The 21413-nt window shown below is 41.4% G+C and overlaps 1 protein-coding gene and 1 long non-coding RNA gene across 5 annotated transcripts; one reads left to right on the top strand and one right to left on the bottom strand.

The window, feature by feature from the left end:
* Positions 1-4179: 4179 nt before the first annotated feature.
* On the bottom strand, positions 4180-8124 carry MIS18A (MIS18 kinetochore protein A). The gene is made up of 5 exons (XM_071754544.1): positions 7727-8124; positions 7572-7638; positions 7014-7136; positions 5716-5809; positions 4180-5035 (listed from the first exon to the last, which is right to left on the bottom strand). Exons 1-5 carry the CDS (start codon positions 8025-8027, stop codon positions 4916-4918), a joined length of 705 nt encoding a protein of 234 aa, XP_071610645.1. The 5' UTR covers positions 8028-8124; the 3' UTR covers positions 4180-4915.
* A 189-nt stretch (positions 8125-8313) lies between these two features.
* Positions 8314-20344, top strand: LOC139800924 (uncharacterized). Of its 4 annotated transcripts, none has more exons than XR_011728009.1 (3): positions 8314-8456; positions 12644-12743; positions 20323-20344. It is a non-coding gene; the product is annotated as an uncharacterized lncRNA (long non-coding RNA). The 4 variants fall into 4 exon arrangements; XR_011728003.1 differs by lacking the exon at positions 20323-20344 and adding an exon at positions 20007-20046; XR_011728008.1 differs by lacking the exon at positions 20323-20344 and adding an exon at positions 12939-12977.
* Positions 20345-21413: the final 1069 nt, after the last annotated feature.

The following is a 21413-nucleotide window of genomic DNA, read 5'->3' as shown; positions in this document are numbered from 1 at the left end:
ACATATTACTATACTGTACATCCTGCTAGCACACTAAAACTTTGATACTACATTTGGTTAAGAAACAATTACAAATTTTCATTAATGTTTGGCCTTAAAAATTGTTCACCTGTATCACAATACACTTCATACATTTAAACAGGAAAAGTCTGTTCTATTGCCTTCAGCCCAGTTAACTCCAGGTATTAGCTCCTAACTGAACATCACAGTAAAAAAAAAAAAAAAAAAACACAAAACAAAAATTATTATTTCAGCTTTCTCCAGCTGAAAAAATTGCATTTGGTATGCATACCCAAATACACACACTCCCCCTTGCAGATGTGTATCTCTATCCATGACATTTATTCTAAAATTAGACTGTTCAATGTACACCTTAGCAAGGCAGCAGCTGGCAATCCTTGAGTGTTAAAATGCTATTTTAAGGGATTCTGTTGTGTTAATGTACTCAAGCTCCCACCTACAATACGCTAAGAGACACTTTTCTAAATATACACTGAGGCCAAATGCAGGCATTCAATAGATGAAAGATACAGAAAGCCTTAACACTAAACCAAGGAGAAAAGTGGTTATTTAACATGCAGTTTTAAAATGTACAACCCGTGTATGTTCCACTGCAGGAACACATTCTCTAATCCAGGTTCTTTGTAGGCAAAGTTAAGTGCAAGGTCCTGCATATGGACCGGGGCAATCCCAAGCACAAATACAGAGCAGAAAATGGATTGAGTACAGCTCTGAGAAGGACTTGGGGGTGTTGGTTGGGGAGAAGCTCAATATGAGCCAGCAATGTGCACTTGAAACCCAGAAAGCTATCTGTATCCTGGGCTGCATTAAAAGAAGTATGGCCAGCAGGTCGAAGGAGGTAATTCTCCTGAAGGAGGAGAGTAACGCATCCAGTTCTGAGGCCCCCAACACAGGAAGGACATGGAGCTGTTGGAGCAAGTCTAGAGAGCCACAAAGGTGATCAGAAGGCTGGAGCACCTTGCCCGTGAGGACAGGCTAAGAAAATTGGGATTGTTGAGCCTGGAGAAGGCTCCAGGGAGACAGATAACATACCTGATAACATACCTGAAGGGGCCTACAGCAAAGCTGAGGAGGGACTTTTCACAAGGGCATGTAGCAGCAGGACAAGGGGTTATTGCTTTACTGGAAGAGGAGAGATTTAGACATTAAGAATAAATAGTGTGAGGGTGGTGAGACACTGGCACAGGTTGCCCAGGGACGTGGTGGATTCCTCATCCCTGGCAGTGTTCAAGGCCAGGCTGGATGGGGCTTTGAGCAACCTGGTCCCATGGGAGGTGTCCCTGCCCATGCAGGGGGGGTTGGAACTGGGTGATCTTTAAGGTCCCTTCCAACTCAAATCATTCTGTGATTCTATCTCTGCCTATAAGCTCAGGGACATACTGATGGGATTATGTTTTTCAAGTTCATTCTTCTGCAGGTATTTTTCCCCACAATAACTAGAGATGAGGGATAGTTAATATAAGCATATGAAATCCCTAAGCAACCATTTATTTTGAATACTTGCTACACATAAACACTTTACTTTCATTACACATAATAGCAATATATAAGACACAGGAGACAATTGCTAAAATCTCCCCACAGAGAACCAGAAGGAACTCAGCTGGTGAATCTATTTAGGGAACTCATTCTGAGCAGCTAGCTGCTCTCCATATTTAATTGAGGAACATCTTTAAAGCTACAGGTGTTGCTTGAGGCAGCAAACCTGCTTCTTTTTCATCAATTATTTCATAATATAATTGAAAAAATAGAAGAACCCACCTAGAAATTATATCCAGGTTCATAAGCAGCAGGTGATGCAATCTCCCATCTCTAACAGGCCAATAATTTGGATAGGGAAGCATCAGAAAAGCATGCAAGTTTATCCTTGCACCTTTGTGTTTTGCTGCAATTATTAGAATATAGATACAAAAGATTATGCTGTCTTTTCTCAATCTTGGTTAAGATTGAAGACATGCTCCTTTTTGAAAAAAAAAAAAAAACAAACCAATCTGTAGAGATCCTTAGAGGCTTGTGTCCACGCACCCACAACTGTCCTTAATAGAAAAAGAAATCCACATGTTAAAAAATACTTATATATAGAAATATATTTCCAGAAAAAGCATGCTGTCTGACAAAGTAGGCCTATCAAACCATCAGCTGTTAACATTCCCAACAAATATATATGCAGCCTGCTTTGTACATAATGTAAGATATCAACCAACCTTCAATTAAAGGTCAGAGTTCATGGTTCTCTTCAAACATCCAGAATGGAGTTTATCATGTCACTCAAGAGCATTCAAAAACCTATTTTTTTAACTAAAAAACTAACTTTAAACTAAGAAAATGCCTTAAAAAATACACTGAAGTCGTAGAACCATAGAATATTAGGGGTTGGAAGGGATTTCTAGAGATCTAGTCCAACCCCCCTGTCAAAGAAGGATCACCTAGGGCAGGCCACACAGGAACACACCCAGGCAGGTTTTGAAAGTCTCCAGAGAAGGAGACTCCACAACCTCTCTGGGCAGCCTGTGCCAAGGCTCCCTCACCCTCACAGTGAAGAAATCTCTCCTCATGTTGAGATGGAACTTCCTGTCTTCTAATATAAATTCATTAATTTTTGTCCTGTTCTTGGGCAACACTGAAAAGATACTGGCCTCATCTGGACACACAGCCCTCAGATATTTGTATACATTAACAGGATCCCCTCCTTAGCCTTGTTTTCTCAAGGCTAAACAGCCCCAGTTCTCCCAGCCTTTCTTCACAGGAGATGTGCTCAAGTCCCCTAATCATCTTCAGAGCTCTGCACTGGGATTCTCTCCAGTAGATCTCTGTCTCTCTTGAACCAGGGAGCCCAAAACTGGATATAGTATTCCAGGGGTGATCTCACAAGGGCAGATTAGAGGGTGCAGAGAAGCTCCATAGATCTGCTGGACACTTCCAGATGTACCCTAGGATATCACTGGCCCTCTTGGCCACAAGGGCACATTGTTGACACAATTGTTGGCACAATGGGGAGTCCACTAGGACTCCAAGGTCTTTCTCCATGAAGTTGCTTTCAAGCAGAATGTCCCCTAATCTGTACTGCTGGTTGGTGCTATTCCTCCCCAGGTGCAGGACTCTACACTTGTTCTTACTGAACTTCATGAGGTTGACTTTTGCTCAGCTCTCCAGCCTGTCCAGCTCTTGTTGGATAGCAGCACAGCCTCCTGCTGTATCAGCCACCCCTCCCAGCTCTGTATCATCAGTGAACTTGCCGAGGATACAGTCCATTCCCCCCCTCATCCCGGTCATTGATGAAGATACTGAACAAAACTGGACCAAGTACTGGTCCCTGGGGAACACCACTGCCCACAGGCCTCCAACTTGACTCTGTGCCACGGATCATAACACTGAACTCTGTTGTTGAGCCAGTTACCAACCCACCTCACAGTCCAGTCAGCTGTCCCACACTTGAGTTTTGAGGATGTTACAGGAGACAGTGTCAAAAGCTTTACTGAAGTCAAGGGATGACATTCACTGCTCTTCCCTCACCTACCCATTTGGTCATCCCTTCACAGAAGGATATCAAGTTAGTCAAGCATGATTTCCCCTTAGAAAATCCATGTTGGCTACTTCTGATAACCTTCTTTTCTTTCAAGTGGTTAGAGATGGCCTCCAGAAGGAGCTGTTCCATCACCTTTGCAAGGATGGAGGTGAGGCTGACAATTTAATTTGATAAAAAATAACTTGATTGAAAATATTAGCACTTTTAACAATTCTTCTGGCAGGTATACAAGTAACAATGTTTTAGTTACCTGAACAGGAAAGAATCATCATCTGCATCACCACAGGTTAAACTTGAGTAACACTTCAAACAAAGCAGTAGAGAAAAGCTGAGGGGAGAGGCTTTTACAAGAGAAACAGTGCCTACCAATGGGGAAGAACAGTGGGAAATTTATTCTAGGTTTTTGGCGAAATTGAAAAAATTCACAGTAGTAAAATTAAGCAGTGATGCATAACAAAATCACCTTTTCAAAATTGTTCTTCCTTTAGACTACAACTTCTTGCTTTTATTGTGAAAAAAATAATTACTTAGAATACTCATACTATATAAGAAAACCTGAGAGTTAAATACACTGAGATCAAAGGCAATCAACTGAAATATCTGCATTAAAACGGCAAAAATACCAACAAGTGTTCTTAATTAACATTTTTAATTCAGCTCAAATATACAACAAGCTTTGCTTAAAAGTGTGCTTTTGCCAGCCTTCTTCCTCTTGAAGCTGTAAAACATACAAACCTTCAACACTGCTTGGAAAGCCATTTCACTTAATGCTTTTAAAGCCTTCTTCCACATTACCTTTTAGCCTTAAAACAAACAAACAAACAAAAACCCCAACAAAACAAACAAAAAAAAAACCAAAACAAAAAAACCCAAAAAACAAACAACCCACCACAACAAAAACACCACAAAACAAAAACCTAAACAAATCACCCCATACAGTTATTGTGTCACACCCATCTCTAAGCACACATCAAGCAAAGGCAGTGAAAACAAGAAAAATATTGTCTATTGTTCTGCCAGCCATCACAGGGATTATTTTTTTATACTGGCATAGGAAGAAGTCCACCCAGTTCAGAAGGTATTTCTCTCCTGATCTCTCTGTTATTCAACCCTTGCTTTCAGAGATGAAAATTTAAACAAATATACTTACATAGGTCAGGGGGTCTACAGAAAACTGATAAAAAAATAATTTGTTTTGCTTTATGGAGTATCCTCTTAACAGTAAAGAGAGGAACTTCTTGTCTGTGGTGAGGAGGACTCTGTGTTGTTCTACCACAGAATGAGCCACCACTGACTTTCAGTTCTTTGCACAGCTTTTGCAATGTTCCTACAGATTCCAAAGCATGACAAGGACAAGTTCCACCTACATCATTTTCCTGCAGTTAAACCTCCAGGATGAAACTTCTTTCCAACTTTATTACAAAGAGAAACCATACTTGATTCAATAGCAGTCAATTTTGTTTCCAGAGCCTGTAATACAGTGTCTGCCTGTAAAGCAAACAGGGAAAGGTACTTGGTTATAAACAGAACTTGACAATACCAAGAGCAAGCATCCATGCTGTTAAGTGCTCAAATTTGATACTGCATCACCAACCCCATTTGATTCTATTCTTGCTATTTGCACCATTTAAAAGTTTGCTTATCTCTAACACGAGCTCTCCAAATCTGTAATTGCCTCCAACCTTGGTAAGTGCCAGATCCACACATTCTTTACACTGTTTGGACCCAACCTTCCCTAACTGCAGTTAGAAGTTTTCAGTAGAGAAAAACATTCAGTAGATGTCAACTTTGTTATGCAATATTTCAACACTAAGGTACAGCAGAAGCATTAAGTCAGTTTGCATGAAAGACAGAAGAGACATGACTTAAGCAAAGTTAAGTAAAAATCTGGAGAAGTGAATAAGAACTAATTAAAACCAAAATTTCTAATTACTGACAGACATAAATAGGAATCTAATGCTGTGCTTGATAAACAGATCATAATTACCACTAAAATTGAAGGAAAAGATACTGAATTTTTTGAGTAGCATGAAGTATTACAGCATAGGTTAAAGCCTGAAGAATTGATCTGGATGAAATAAGCTTTTCTGTAGAAACTATTTAAGGAAACTATATTCAGTTTTCACAGAGGTAATTTAAACAAACAATACTATAAGGTTAAACCTTACCCTTTGTAGCACCTCTTCCAAGACAGCTCGACTTTCAAGAGTTAAAGGTTCCTCACCAGCAAGAGCTTTCTTTTCTGAGGATCCTAGAATGTAACTGATATGGTACAGTTTAGACCATACACTTGTCAATCTTAAAACAGAAATACAGTAGCAAAGAGGAAGCATGATTCAAGCAACAACAACAACAAAATAATCTCTGTTTGGTAATGTTGTAAACAAAGTGTATGGAATGAACAGAGTTTAAGTGCAGAATGACTGAGACATCACCACTTTATGAAAGTTTGGACTCCAAGAGATGGTCGTGAACTCTGGTGCTACAAGGTATGGTGAAAAGTTATGCAGACACAGAGGACAGTGTAGCTCTAGCTGGGAGAGCCAACCATTACCATTACTGTGGAAGAAAATGCCACTTTGTCACCATGTTAGTGTTTCAGAGAATTTTACTGCCATGAAAAAAAGCAAAGTATTATTGCTGTGGAAAAAGAAAAAAAAAAATTTGTCCAGAGGAGGAAGGTGAACATCCACACAGATACAGCAAAATAAGCCAGAACCTAGCAAAAAGCAGACACGTTCAAACTAATCCTGGCAAAACCAGAGGTCCCCTATCACTTTTTACTAGAGTAATGCTTGGATAGAACCCCTGTTACGGAGAATTAATTCAAGATAAAGTTATTGAAGAGTATTTTAAGACCGCTTTTAAGTCCTATAAACCAATTAAAGACAACACAATAATACACTCCCATTTTCAAAGCAGTTTTTGACTGTAAGACAGTTAATTTAGAGCCTCAGACATATAGTCACTTTTGCCTATCGACTTACTACAGGTCAGACCTCGCCTTAAATTCTGCTTAAACCCCTGTCCCTAAGTTCTCTGCTGATATTTACCTCTAATAGTTTGCAGCCAGGCCTACGTTGTAGTACTTATGACTGCAGGTTCATTTTATGTTGTCTACAGAAGAGTAGACATGTAGTGTCTCTGATCACATGAGAATGAACCATCGTGTGTTGTGTATCTAGTGTTATTTTCCTGGGTGGTATGCAATTTCTTACACAAAAAGCAGTCCTGGCCATTTTCTTTTTTTTTTCTAGGACTTGTCTAACATTACACAAATTATGTTTCTCACACTCCAGCACTACAATGCTAATAGCAATAATATAGAAAACCTCTCTGGAGCAAAGCAGCAGAAACCACTACCTCTAGACATGCCATAAAAAATATTAACAGGAGGATCCCTCAGTCTGATACCTCGTAGGTGAAAGCCATCTGGCAGGCTTACCAATAATAATTCTGCCTTTACCTTTCAATTGAGTCAATACTGAGACAGAATAAATCTCTCTTGTAGTCAAGATGCTTTGGGGTGCACCTGTAGATATGGCCAAGAGTCTTCGAGCAGCCAGAGCACATTAATGTTTCAACTATGCTGTAAGAAAGATACATAACATTTAGTCAGGAGATAAGAAACATCCCTCCCCATCCCTATGCTAAAAAAAATAGACCAAAATCATCTAGTATCATTTTTCTTTTTGGAGCATTCACTCCTGCTTTGCATAATGCAGTTATCCATCTTAGAGCCTCCTCAGTGGCCAGCTGACCTCTGCTAGACTCACACCGGTTGCAGGAAGGAAGGGTCCCAGCCCCTGCCCAGAGGAATAACCCATTTCGTAGAATCATTACAGAATCACAGGCTAGCTCGGGTTGGAAGGGACCTTAAAGATCATCTACTTCCAACCCCTACCATGAGCAGAGATACCTCCCACTAGACCAGGTTCCATTCCCGGGTCTCTGGGTTCCCTCAGGAGAGGCAGGGCCAGGACCCCCCCGAGAGTAGCAGCCGGGCCCCGGTGCCGGGTCTCACCATCCGCATTCTCCGGGCTTCTTGGAGAGCTGCTTCTCCTCATCCACCGAGACGCCGGCGGCTACACCTGCACAAAGGCGGGGAGGGAGGTGAACAAAAACCGCAGCCTGGGGTAGGGCCGAACTAGGCCGGGCCGGGGGAGAGTCCGGACTCACTGCGCAGCAGGATGCAGCCCGCCTCCTCGTCATTGGTCACCCAGCTCAGCGTGTCGCCCACCGGCCGCTTGCAGCCGGCGCAGAAGAACACCATGGGCATCAGGTCTGCCTGCTCCGTGTCCGCTTCCCCCTGCTGCTGCTGCTGCTGCTGCTGCCGCTGCCGCCCTGACTCCTGAACCTCGCTGTTCACCTCCATCAGCAACAGGGAGGAGTCCGGGTCCGGCACGCAGCCCGGCATCGCCTTCGAAGGGCTCGCCATCGCTGTCGAGCGGCAGAACATAGTCTTGAAGCGGGCCGACATCGTATTCGAACTGCCCGCGCCGGAAGCGGCAGTGACGGACGGAACCAGGCCCCGCCCTGCCCGGCGGGGGCGGGAGGGGGTGGGGAAGGGGCGGGAATCCGCCCGGTCCCAGGCTCCGCCCCCCGGCCGTTAACGGCTGCGGTGCGAGAGGCGGGCCCGGGGGTCGGTGCTTGTAGTGAGCGGGCCTGGGGTGTTGGGAGCCAGGGAGAAGATGGAGATAAATGTTTGAAAGTTGCGTTTAGCCCCACCGTGCGGTTTCCGTGCTGTGCCCCGCCGGGTCTGCTTCCCTCCTTGAGGCCCAGGGAGCGAGCAGCCTTTGCTTCCCCAGCTGTGGCCTGCCCCGGGGGCCTCAGGGGTGCAGTCAAAAGCGGGCTGGGGGTGTGTTTCACAGCTGGTACGAGCAGTTGGAGTTCGGTGAAGCTCGCTGAGGTTTGTCTGGGTTTGCCTTAGGAACTGGGCTGCTGTGGGCCCAGCACCTTCCACTGCTCTGTCTTCACATTGGTTGAGAGCCTGCCATTCCAGCCTTTCCTTTCGGATGGAGGGAATGAAGAAGTAGCAAAGCAAAATACGTGGTTATTCCAACACGGCCTTTATTGATGAAGCATTTTGTCAGGTCTTCCTCCTAAGAAACTCAGCCGTGTCCTTCGGGCCAGCTGTTTCAAGTAGCTCCAGAGTGCGCTGTGTTGCTGCGAGTGGCTGAGAGGGAAGGGTTTGCGATCCAGCTGGCACTTGTCCAGCTGGTTCTGAGGTTACTTGACATCCCTCTCAATTTAAGATATGTTGAGGAATAACATAATTGTCTACCAGGAAGTGAGGATTACATTTTAAGGACCGCTGTTTCGTAGCTGTCATACATTAATATTCATTGTTGCTAGAAGTTTTTTTGTACCAAGGCAGTCCTTGAGCTGTGGGACCTCGGAGTGATTTACATAGGCATCAGTTATGCAATCTCTTTCTGAGAGCTCTGAAGTTACAATGAAAAAAAGTATTTGTGTGGAGTTCTGAGCTGGTTTAAAATGCCCTGCTGAAATGGCTAACAGAACAAACTCCTCTGAGTATTTTTGGTCGTATGAATATTACTGGGATTATATAGATCCAATTCCAGTAGATGGAAGCAAGTTGGAGGTTAATAAATGTAAGTATTGTAGAATAGTAGGTGCTTATTTAGCACAGGAAATATGTTGCATAGCTTGTCTCACTGATTAATTTTTGTTTTCCTTGCTATAGAGACCATGCCAGGTTATATGTGCATAGTTTGTATGGTTGGGGTCTGCCTTCCAAACTGGCTGTGCCCTGACAGCAGTTATTACTAATACTTAAACTCTTTGCTTTATCTTACAGTATTTGAAACTATAAGACTGATGGTACTGCTATTTAGAAGGACAGATTCTTTTTTTAGCCATTTGCTAAGCAGAAACATAATGACTTGCACACCTGTAGTTTGAGGTGTTAGTTACCTGCGTGCTGCTATCAGATAAATTGACTGAATGAGCAGAGTTTTTCATAAGGCTATTGTGTTTTTGTCTCGGGAGGTAAGCCTTCCATTACAACTGATAAATATTCAAAGCATTAGTAAAAGATGAAGTATGTGTTTCCACTAGCCAGAAACAACAAGCTGAAAACATATTCTGTTACCTTTTGTCCTTTGATTTAGTGCCACTGAACTGTAAGATAAAGTAATAATATACATTATTGTCAAAATATTGCTGTGGAAGTTGATTCTGTTGGACTTAGAAGTTAATTTTTAAAGCATATATCCTGAAATAGCATTCACCAAACACACCCTGCAACAGTTAATTCTGTTTCACATTTGGTTTTGCACAGTAAGGTAGCGATATCTTTTTACTTAAAGTGGCAAGTAATTTTTTTTCATAATATAACTACATTGGTTAGGTTTTGATAAGATAAAATGACAAGCTGTGTCATGAGGGATTAACTTAACTGAGTACAGTTGCATGGATTTATGAAAATTGAGGGAGAGCTGGTAGGCATGTTTGAGTCAATTAGGCTATAGGCAGCATTTTCCCTTGATTTCTGCCAAGTCTCTACCTATTTGAGTATCTATCCTCATTTGAGTGATGTAGCTATGGGCTTTGCTGCTTGCCATTTAGTTTACTGAAGACAGCTACAATATGGTTTCAGAGACTAAAATAGGTTTCCCCAAGGTTATTACAGTGATCTAGTGTCTAAGGAAAACATGGTAGTCTTTTAAAATATTTTCATATCTCTCTAACAGTACGAGGAACTGTCTTGCTAATAATGAAGATTGAACTGGACAGTGCTAGGAGTTTCGTGTCTGCTTGCCTTACGAGAGCAAGAATATGAACAGGGAACAGAAACTTTTACTCTGTACTGGCTCTAGAAGGGCTTTTCTGTCCATTCTGCTGAGCCTAGCGTTTATGGCCCCCAAACTTAGAGTGCATTAATGAAGGTTCTGTAAATATCCATATAATTCCATATATAAAAATCTTCCCCCATAATATTGAACAGCAACATTTGGTGCTGCTGGGATCAGACAGTTTATGTGCATCTTCTCTATTTCTCTTAAAGTTAGGGCAGATAATTCCAACCCCCAAATTCCACAGAGAAATCATTTAGTCATGGTCTTGCTTTCTATTAATAGCATTGCCTCTGTTTTTATAAAAATAATAAAAGGCTTAGTTGGTCCATGAACTATTAGGCTATTTTAAAACATATTAGGCTATTTAAAAACATACTCATACATAAACAAAAGGTGACTATAAAATTTAGCAATAGGAAAGCTTTTTATAGATTGTTAAAATATGCATCCCACTTAAAAAAAAAAATCCTAATTGCAGGATTTAGCTGTCAGGAAGTTTCTGTTTATCCCTCAAGAGTCCAAATTCCCCCTGAGACCTGGAGCAAATTTGATTAATATGATAATAATGATGTTCCATGAATGATATTAAAGCTGCTTTTGAAAGGTGATAGCTCTGATAGGGAATTCTATAAATCCAAACTCTTCATTTCTGTCTTGATGGCTGTGAGTATTTCAAAACTTGGAGCTTCTCAAAATATCCCTGGACCTTGAGCTATTTATTTATTCAACAAGTTTCCTTATTGTTCCATGAAGAATTGAAGTTGGCCAATAGCACCCCATCACTCTTTCATAGAATAAGTTTGGGAAGAGCAGATCAGAATATTAGCCCTCACATGCTGATTTAATATCCTTTGAATTAAAGCTCAGTGAAACTTTTTTAACAGAGGAAGAATAAAATAAGATGACCTTCCACCTTCTTATTTCTCAGTAGCCAAGCCAAAACTCAGCTTTCTGATAAGACTTTGGCTGGCTCAGCTCTAGTTTTAGACTTAATAGGAGTTGGAGTAATTCCCCCTAATCTCTTTGTGACTCTGATGACAACACATTCTGAACCTTTTCACAAAGAAACACCTAATCAAATATATTGGACCTGTTTCAAAGAACACAATGTTTTCTGTCCTTTCGAAGAGAAGGTTTATTTTATCTCAACCAATATTTGTCTCTGGAGTCAATGACCCTTCTTTTTCACCTCAGTCTAAGTGTGTTACTGGTTATGAATTCAGGGTATTTCTTGACTTGTGCCCTGCAGAACACCCAACCTTTTCAAGGCTTTAACTGGGACATTCACTGCCACTACACTGATCGCAGGTAGAACGGTTTTGAAACAGTGACCAAATGTGCTACTGGGGCAGGAGCATTCTTCCCATCTGACAGCAAGCCTGTGACTAAAGCAGTCATTTCAGCAGCATCGAAGCCTCTGTTTGTAAAAGAACAGCTCCCTTGTCTCCCCCAACCATCTCATACTTTCATTAACAGTTGTGACCCAGATCAATGATTAGTTCATATTTTTTTCTTTTTATTAGTTAAAAAAAAATAATGTTTTCATCTGGGTGACAGTGACTTAGGCTGGTTTAAACCAATTTTGAACCCATGCTTCAGTGCTAGGAATGCATTTACTTGTTCCTTAAAAAAAACCAGTTAGACCTGATAAAGCAGACTGCATTTTGAACTATTTTGTGTTGATTACAGAAGCATTGCAGGTGAACAAGGGAAGGAACAGGAAGTCTCTTCCACTAGACTGGTGTGCTTTGAGGGTCGCAGGGACTTTTCCTTGAACTTTCCTTGGTATTTCTTTTGATAGAAAATCTTTTAAAGGCTACAATTCCCTCTCTAAAGGCATTGTCTTAAAAATCATGCGTTGTACTTTTTTTCACATAAGAGCAGGGTTTGGCTGTAGACTGAGTGACAGTGGCCCACCCACTCTTGACTACCTCAGTTCCTATCACACTGTGATTTTGTAAAAGACATAGTATCTCCCAGAAAGAGCTGAAAGTGTGAAAACCATCAGTGCTTAATGCTACCTTTTAAATTTATGCATGGTACTAGATTTTTTTTCTCCCAACCTCTCCTGCAGCCCTGGCCATGCACTGTTACAATAAAACTGCTAGGATGCTGTTAAGACTTTTAACAAATTGTTATCCAGTTTCCAGGATACCAACCCTCTTAAGGGTTTTATTAAATTAATTAAATAACATGCCTTCCTTAGAGATCATAAATTGCTGTGTTTTATATTTGCTATGGTACCAGTGACAGAATTTCTGTGTTGTGTCCACAGATTCTATTGTCATAGCCTTTTGGGTTGGCCTTGCTGCGTTTGTGACGTTTCTTTTCCTTATTTTACTGTATATGTCCCACCCTAGATCAACTCCAGTAAAGTAAGTACAACCAGAGATAAAGTAAGTATAGATCAGTGTAATAAAATAATCTGCATGAAACATGAGACTACATGGTCCACCTGGGGGCTTTTGGGGGCAGAATCTCCTGATATAAGCCTCAGGCCATTTCATCAGTCATTAAAGTTTACAGGTGTGATTCTGTCACTCACCTGAGTACTTTAATTTACATTTCAGCAGAGTACTGTTCAGAGACAGTCCAGCCTGAGCAAGCAAGTAACCCAGTAAACCATAATTACATCTTCAGGTTCAGCATACCTGGCCTACAGAGATCCCAGAGACCCATTTCTGAGACATCCAGAAGTTTTTACAGCTGGGCTTGACAAAACATGGAAATATCCTCTGGTGGCAGATAGATGGAATAGCTAAGCTCTTCTAGTAGTGTTTCCACCTGAAACCTCCATGACTGAAAAGAGAGGATGCATAAACCCCACACTGGTGACAGGCATGTCCCCAGTCTCCTAAAAGATCAGAGACCTTTGAAGGCAGCTGTGGTGGATGTGCCTGATGGAGATGCAGCATCCACTGATGTGTAGCACCCACGTACTGAATGGAAATGTAGTTCTGATGCTGCCTGTGATTTTGAACTTTGGCTAAGGACAAGTTTCTGTTTGCAGCGTTCTACATTTGGTTTACTTTGTTTGCTGCTGGTTTTTCTGACAAAAATGTTTTGTGCAAACAAGGATGTATTTGGCCACTGTTCCTTGTAATCTGATCAGGATGCAGAAAATTCAGATCAGCAGATGAGGCAGAGGTTCTAGATTAGGTTACAAACAAGCAGAGGAAAAAGGATGTAACATGGCTGTAAAAAGCAGCATTAATATTCTAATTTATTGGCACCCTAAGGCCTCTGGCATGCTACAAAAGGTAACAGCAACAATAAAAAAGGCAATTTGCCTAAATAAACCACAGTGCAAGAGGCAAGATAACAGTAAAAGAAACACATGAAAATGGACAGAAAATTACAAGGTAACAGAGGCATGTTCCCATTAATTTACTGTTCCTAAAAAACTGCTAGGAGAAGTACATTACAACCTCAGAATGTTTGTAAGACTTAAACAAAAGTATTGATTTTTTTAAAAAAATTCACTTTTGCATTACATTACTGAGTGAAATACTTGGCTTAAAAATATCCATATTTATCCCCAATATGTTTTATTTTGTCCATCAAAAGAGCTGTTGTGAATAAGGCAAGTCCAGGAATATTGTATGGAGAGCCCAGGAATCATTAACGGAAAGCAGTATTGGATGAGTTTTGCTTAGGCTTTGAAATGATTCTTAGCAGTTTTTTAGGCTCAAAGTGTACTGTAAGAAAATCTTAGGGCTGGCCCTCCTAAAAACACCTTGCCCTTTTTGACTGAATTCCATTTGATTTTTAACCCCCACTCCAATTATACTTCTTCCAATTCCAGCAATAAAAAACAAAGTGTGGTGTCTGAAAGAAGCTCTTCCTATTAACTACCGCTATCCTCCCCTGTTGTGCTCTTTTTTATGTAATTCATCCATTACCCTTGGTATGACAATCCTCTAATTCATAGAATCATAGAATTGGCTGGGTTGGAAGGGACCTCAGAGATCATCAAGTCCAACCCTTGATCCACTGCCACTGCAGTTCCCAGACCATGGCACTGAGTGCCACATCCAGTCTCTTTTTAAATATCTCCAGCGACACAGAATCCACCACTTCCCTGGGCAGCCCATTCCAATGCTTGATCACCCTCTCAGTAAAGAAATTCTTTCTAATGTCCAACCTAAACCTCCCCTGGCAGAGCTTAAGTCCATGCCCTCTTGTCTTGCTGAGGGTTGCCTGGTAAAAGAGACCAACCCCCACCTGGCTACCCCCTCCTTTCAGGGAGTTGTAGAGAGTGATGAGGTTTCCTCTGAGCCTCCTCTTCTCCAGGCTGAACAGCCCCAGCTCCCTCAGCCTCTCCTCATAGGATCTGTGCTGGAGTCCCTTCACCAGCCTGGTTGCCCTCCTTTGGACCTGCTCCAGGACCTCGATATCCTTCCTGAACTGAGGGGCCCAGAACTGGACACAGGACTCAAGCTGTGGCCTCACCAGTGCTGAGTACAGGGGCAGAATCACTTCCTTGGACCTGCTGGCCACGCTGTTCCTGATCCGATTTCTGTATTGAAATCTCCTGTCTCTTTTTCCATGATAATTCTGATACATTCACCCAGCAAACGGGCGTACACGTCACTGGTCAAGGCTGGAGAACTTTTACCTTCACTGTTGCTGTGCTCATCCATCTCTCTGTCAGGCCCAGGGGTATATAGGGCAGCGTGTACTCTTCCAACTTGCTCAACTGCCTGGTGAAACAGTCCTGCTTTCAAGTCTGGCAGTGTGTAAGAATGCACCTTTTTGCTTCAGCTGAGTGTTGAGCAAACCTCCACTGCTCTGTGTCAGCTGTCTTTGTTGTCTGTGGAGTCCCTGAAGGTTACAGTTTGGCCTTGTATAACGTGCAGTGATTATATCTCTTCCATCACTTTACACCAAGGTCTGACTATTTTGGCAATGCCATCTACTACAGTATACTCTGCTGATTTTTTCCCTGCATATCCTCACAGAAAAAAAGTCACTGTCAAAGTGTCTTCTGAAAGGCATATATCCAACAAGTAGACCTACTTTTGTCACACCATAATCCTGAGACACTGAGAGGTCCTGGACCTGAATCCATCATTTGATTGCACCACACTGATGTGCAATGCAGAGAATTTGGTGCCAAGTCAGATGAGTAAATTTGAGAGAGGGGGAAGGGTTGATGCTTGCAAGAAAGCTGCAGCAAGGAATTCATGTCCCAGTCCCTTTTGTCATCATTACACTATCCTTACAGAAAGAAAAAAATAAAAAGAAGTTTGGGACATAGGACCACTTATTTCAAACCCCTTTAGCGTGCCAAGGCAGTTGATTACCACACTGTTGTAATCAAGAGCCAGTATTAATATTTGCATTAACTACGTTTCTTACCATCCAAACTGATACAAAAAAATAAGGTTTAGTGGAAGGGGAGACAGGCTAGAAATTCATGCAGGGGAAGTGGGGCTGCACATTTTTCTAGCCACACCTCTCCAGAGGATACCCCAGTTTCCCATGCATTTCACCAGAGGCTGTGCATCTCTGGTAGCCATGACTGAGACTGCTGGGGACATTTCCTACCAAACAGTGTCATTTAGAAAAAAGAATAAATAAATTGGGTACCCAGAGAGTTGGAAGATCTGTATGTCTCATCCCTTGATCCTCTCATCACTTCTTTTGATGCCATAGTAGCCTCAGAGAGGTTAAGTCATGGGACTGTATTCCTTGGTAGCATGAGCCTTGCTGGCTTCAAACATATTTCTTGCAATAAGAAACCCAAGTAAGTGTTTGGAAATTTTTTTCCTCTGACTACCACCAACTTTCACCCAACATGTCTGGGGCATATTGTAACATAGTCTGAGGATACCACTTGCCAGATGGATGAGTTACTTTGAAAACACTTGTTCTGCAGCCAGCTTTCTTCTCAGTTTGCAGATGAGAGTTTCCTTCATGGACAGACAGATAACCACTGATTTGTGGACAGACTGTACATTGGCCGCGTGCTCTTTCATTTTTTTACTCCATCCAGATCAGTTGCAACAGCTGCTTCATTCCTGGAACTGGGGAACTAATTTGGATATCAGAACACTCAGAGGTTTTGGTCCTCAGGACAGAAAAAAAAAAAAATCTTTAGCAATATTCCAGATCTCACATGAGGGCAGATAGTTTTCAGAGGGTTGTTTGGGGTTTTATAGGTTACCTTCAAGATTATAATATCCATTAGTGAACAATCTGACCACCATGTAGTACAATAACAAGTGAGTACCTATTCTGGTACATGGAGTGAATCTGACACTCAAAGCACTCAAAGATGTATTATTATAGCTGTACCTGGGTGTGCTACCTTGTCTCTGGGGAGAAGAAGTCCTTTTTAATACTAAAGAAGATCCTCATGAGAGGTACTTCTCTGCCTAAGCAGACCATGCTCCTGTTTTCTACTTTCTTAAGGCAGCTGCTCCTATTCTATACTTTCTTCAGCCCTCTTTCCTATCACAGGAGACTGTTTCCTGGAATCAGGGTAATTTGTTTGTCTATAAACTCACTTAAGATATACTCATCTGCGGTCTCTGTCTACTGTCTCTCACTAATAGTAATAATTTATTCTCACATCCAGGTATCTTGAATTTCCTTGTCAAGATTGGCTAAGAGCTCATTAAGAACCCAGATTCTCAGTGTTAGTTAAAACTCAGGGCTGGGACTCTCACAAGACCAGGATTTGATGTCTACATAAGTTGTCCAGGTAGATTACAGCATCATTTCTTGTGTCAGAAGAAGCTGAGACAGCTATGTCTTTACAGCTGGCTTCTCATACAGTGTTCCTGGGGATCTATCCCATTTTCTCCCCAGTACAATCTCAAAGAGCAGATAATAAATCTTGCTGTTTTCAAGTCTGTGGTTTCAAGGGATAAAACTCTCTTTCACACCTCCATCATTAGGAGAACTTTCTCTTTTTATGTTGACACAACCAGCTAAGTGAGCAGCTGTCAAACCCACAGGGGCAGAGGCTGTGAAAATTGGTAGCTCCAAACTGGTCAAAACCTTTTCTAAGACTCCAGAGCTCAAAATTACAATGTCTTCACAGGAAGATGTTCTCACTCCTGTCATCCAAAGAAACACACTCTAAACCTTTTAGCAGGTATGATGGCACTGGAGAGAGCCTGAGATTAATGTCACACTTCAAAGGGTGGTGCTGAGGTTGTTCAGAGATAACTGATTCCCAAGTGCAAACTAAAGGGATGGGATTTTGTTTTGCACCAGCCACTGTGGGAGTGTCTGTGTGAACTCAAAGCCAGGAATAAAGGTAGTGTCCCTCCAGAAATCCCATCACTGAGATTCTCCAGTTGAGAGGACATCATCTTTAGAGGGTCAGAACATTCCTTCTGTGGCTGCTGCTGCTCAGTTCTCTAAACCACCAGGCAAACATCCATCCAGGTGGGCTGTGCAGTGAGCTATGTGCTTAGCATAGCTTAAAGTGCACTCTGTTGCTTTCTCAGGTTTTTCCTAGTTCTTGTCCTTCCTCCTACAAACCAAAATGATGGGGCTGTCTTTTTGTCTTCAAACTGTTATATAGTTCTAAATTACACAAAAAGACTCCTATCTACTAGTGACCAGAAGACATTTATAAGTGCCAGTCAAAAGAATGAAACAATTCTCGAGCCATTCATTGAAATACTGCCTAAGAACAATTGCATTATCAATCAAACCCACCACTATCTCCTCAGAGGGTGCAGAATGACCAGTCCAGGCAGTCCTGAGATTATGTCACCTCATTCTCAAGGGACATAATGCAGACCACAGAGAATGCCTATACTAGAGCACATTTGAGAGTGCTGCCCCCTGAGGGGAAGGATGCAAGTTCTTGGAAGTCTAGGCCCAGGTGCAGAGGAGAACAAGTTCTTGCCTTTTTTAAGTTGCTCAGTATTTCTCATTTATCTACCTATTTAAATCACAGTGCCTTGGCTTAACTGATAAAATTCCTCCATAAAATTAGGGCTAAACATGTATTTGCATTAAAAGAATATTATATTTATCCATTAATGGAGAATGCCAGAAAATTATCACTGTTGATAGACAGGGTGATAAAGATATGAAATTTTGGAATCACAGTATCACTTCAAGCTTTTCAAGATCATATCTTTTCCCAGAAATCCATAAACACAAAATATTAGCTCTACTTTTTTTTTTCTTTTCCCTGTATACCTCAAGCTTTTTTGTGTGTCATGCTTCACTGTGTTTGGGGATAATAGTTTATTAAAAGTCTGCCATTCTCAATGAAAAATATTACTGTCAAGGTTGAGGCTTTAAATTTAATAAATAATATTTTTTAAATAGATCTATTTTAACTATCTCTCCAGATTGTGCTATATGACTGATTGCTCTTCCTTGTACCACTGTATTTTTGTCTGCATTTTTCATTCAGAGTGACTTTACATTTACTTCCAGATCACTGATGAAAAAGCTGAACAGGATCAGGTGCCTATTGAGCCCTGCTAGAAACAGACACAGAGATTATTCTCTGGTCACTCTGAGAATTCACATGACACCTGTTAAATGGGGCTTGTGTGTAGCTCTTTGCAAAGAAGGCAGTATGGAAAGCTAAGTCAAATGCCCTACTGCAGTATAAATAGCTACATATATGCAGCTATTGTCCTCCAAATTGTGTTTCCCACAAAAAACCACATCAGACATTTTTCACCATACCTGTCTTCCTATAAAACCACACTGTCCAGAATTAGTTTTCCTGTCCTTTGAAACACCTTGTGAGTTGTATCTTATCTTAGCTTTAATTCCATGGTTTTGCCTGGGTCTGAGGTCAGTTGCAGTGCCTTGTAGTGACCTGGCTTGACCAGTTCAGTCTCTGTGAATACTGGGACACTGAGGCTCTTCCAGCCTCCTCAAACTTCCCTGCTATTCCAGGGATGGTTAACCATTAACAAGACCTGGCCAGAGTTCTCCTTGGACAGTTTCCAGGTCTCTGGGATGCAAGTTCTGCAGCTGATTTTAAAATATGGATAGCTAGCTGATTATATTTAGCTACTTAAAGGACTGGAAAGAAAACATCCTGTTTTGGTAAGAGTATTTTTGTCTTGCTTCTGTCAGAGATAAGAGTGATGTCTTGAATATGCCTGCATCATAGCAAAGAAACCCCCAAATCTGCCTGCCTGTGGTGGGCCTGTTGCTGAGACTGTTGGGGTTTGTTCTGTTTTTTTGAATTAACATTAAGCAACATTCCTGTTATGTTAGCCTTGTCAGGCACAGATATTTTAAGCTTTCATTAGTAATTTATTAATATAAATTTGAAGTTATAAAGTTTATATTTTCCTGTCTCCAAGATATTAAAAGTAACTGTTTTCCTTTTCATGCCATTTACTTTATTTTGTTTTTTAGGTTTTGGTTGTTACGTTTGTCGAGCCACTGAAACAGTGGCTTTTAATGAAAGATGCCTTCTTTCTTGTCTTTGAAGCCATGGCTCCAGGGCATTAATAACACTTTTCAAAGATTTTCCATTTTCATTCTGACTTTTCAGTTCCATTTTTCTTCCTAATGTAACTTTCCTCCCCACCTCTGAAGCCCTGAGGATAGAGAAGTAGTTTGAATCGTGTTTTCAGTCATATTGAATGGAGCTTAGGCTTCTAGGCCAGGACTCATCTACTATTTATTTTTTTAAGGGTGAAGTTTAGGAAGCTGCTGGGAAGAAGGCTCAGGGAGGAAGAGGCAGGGGGCAGGTGGGAGTCATCAAGTATCATCCACAGCTCACATTTTTGCTGTCAGTCATACTCCATTTGCAGGTAAGGACATGTGGTGGATAAAGGGTGAAGTCCAAGCCCATCTCTCATGCTGGGTTTAACATCTTTTGTGTTAGAACCACCTTCTGTATTTTTTAAAACTTTGTTAAAGTTCTTCCTTATGAAACTGCTGCTGGCTTCCTAACATATGTCCCTGATAACTGTACTTTTTTTTTTTTTCTCTCTCTACACATTACAGACAAGAGACTGTGAGGAACCAGATAGAAGAAAGCACTTCCAATGGTGAAGAGCCTCATTGAGGTGATCTCAGTAGCCCAGACTCAGATGTGGTTGCTCCTCAAACACCTACCTCCCTTCCAGATGAAACTGGGATTCATGGAAGGATCTGAGCCTGAGTTAAAACTGGAACAGGTTAGACAAAACCAGAAGTACAGTACTCCTGACTGCAGAGAAAAACTCAGCACTTTGGCTTTCTATTAAACACTGATACCACAAGCTTGAACTAGGTTAGGAGAAGAAAAAGAAAAATATATTTCAACAGAGGACAAACCAGAAAAATCCTGGATGCAAAAGAGGAAGTCCTAACAACAACATTTTAGCAACATTGCTGGAGTTGCCTGTCAGCATTTTAGATCAGCATTTAAGATCCTGATGATGACTGTAAATTTTCTCTTCTCTTTTTTTAAGTAAGGGTCCAAACTCAAACTCCTCTCCCACTTGTGTGTTGCAAAGCTTGTGCTGTCAGTTGAGCATTCTCATTGAGAACCATTTTTCACTTTTCCAGCAGAAAGTCTATACCAGTTACACCCAAGTCCTGTGAAGAGTTCTGCCTTGCTCATCAGAATGCACACTGAGTCCTGTTATCACTTTTCACTGGGTTGTCTTGCTGTGAAAGAAAGCAGCAACCCATTGATCTTATTGAACAGGCAGCATAATCAATATTGTTTATAAATCACAAGAGCCACAAGTCATTTATTTCTGGCTATGTTCTCAGGTCACACTCATCAGCTGCATCTTACTGACACCTCCACTTGGTCGTCATCTGAAAAATGAGCAACAATGTCAAGTGCACTACCAACGATAAAATTTTGCTTTTAGAAGAGTTACAACTGGATTCACTAACTTAAAGCTCAGCAGTTTCCTCAAGGATAGAATATGCTTTTGTATTACTTTTCTATTGCAAAAAACATCTGGGTTACTTAAAATATATTAAAACACTTCTTGCCTAGGACAGCCTTTAAAAAACTAATGACAGCACTAACTGTTTCAAGTGAGTGTCTTACTGAGTAAAGTCATTAGCTACCTACTGTCCAGAAATAACAGGTTAGT

Source organism: Heliangelus exortis, chromosome 1 (assembly GCF_036169615.1).
Source record: "Heliangelus exortis chromosome 1, bHelExo1.hap1, whole genome shotgun sequence".
Classification (NCBI taxonomy): Eukaryota; Metazoa; Chordata; class Aves; order Apodiformes; family Trochilidae; genus Heliangelus; species Heliangelus exortis.
Note: the sequence above shows the minus strand (reverse complement) of the source record. Positions and strands in the feature narration are given on the sequence as shown.

Excerpts from the sequence above, each read along its gene's own strand:
- MIS18A (XM_071754544.1), bottom strand. The coding sequence starts at position 8,027 with ATGTCGGCCCGCTTCAAGACTATGTTCTGCCGCTCGACAGCGATGGCG. Across the intron at positions 7,137-7,571 it reads AAGCCCGGAGAATGCGGATG|CATAGTTGAAACATTAATGT; the intron begins GTGAGACCCGGC and ends TCTTTCTTACAG. Across the intron at positions 5,036-5,715 it reads TGGAAGAGGTGCTACAAAGG|GCAGACACTGTATTACAGGC; the intron begins GTAAGGTTTAAC and ends TTTGCTTTACAG.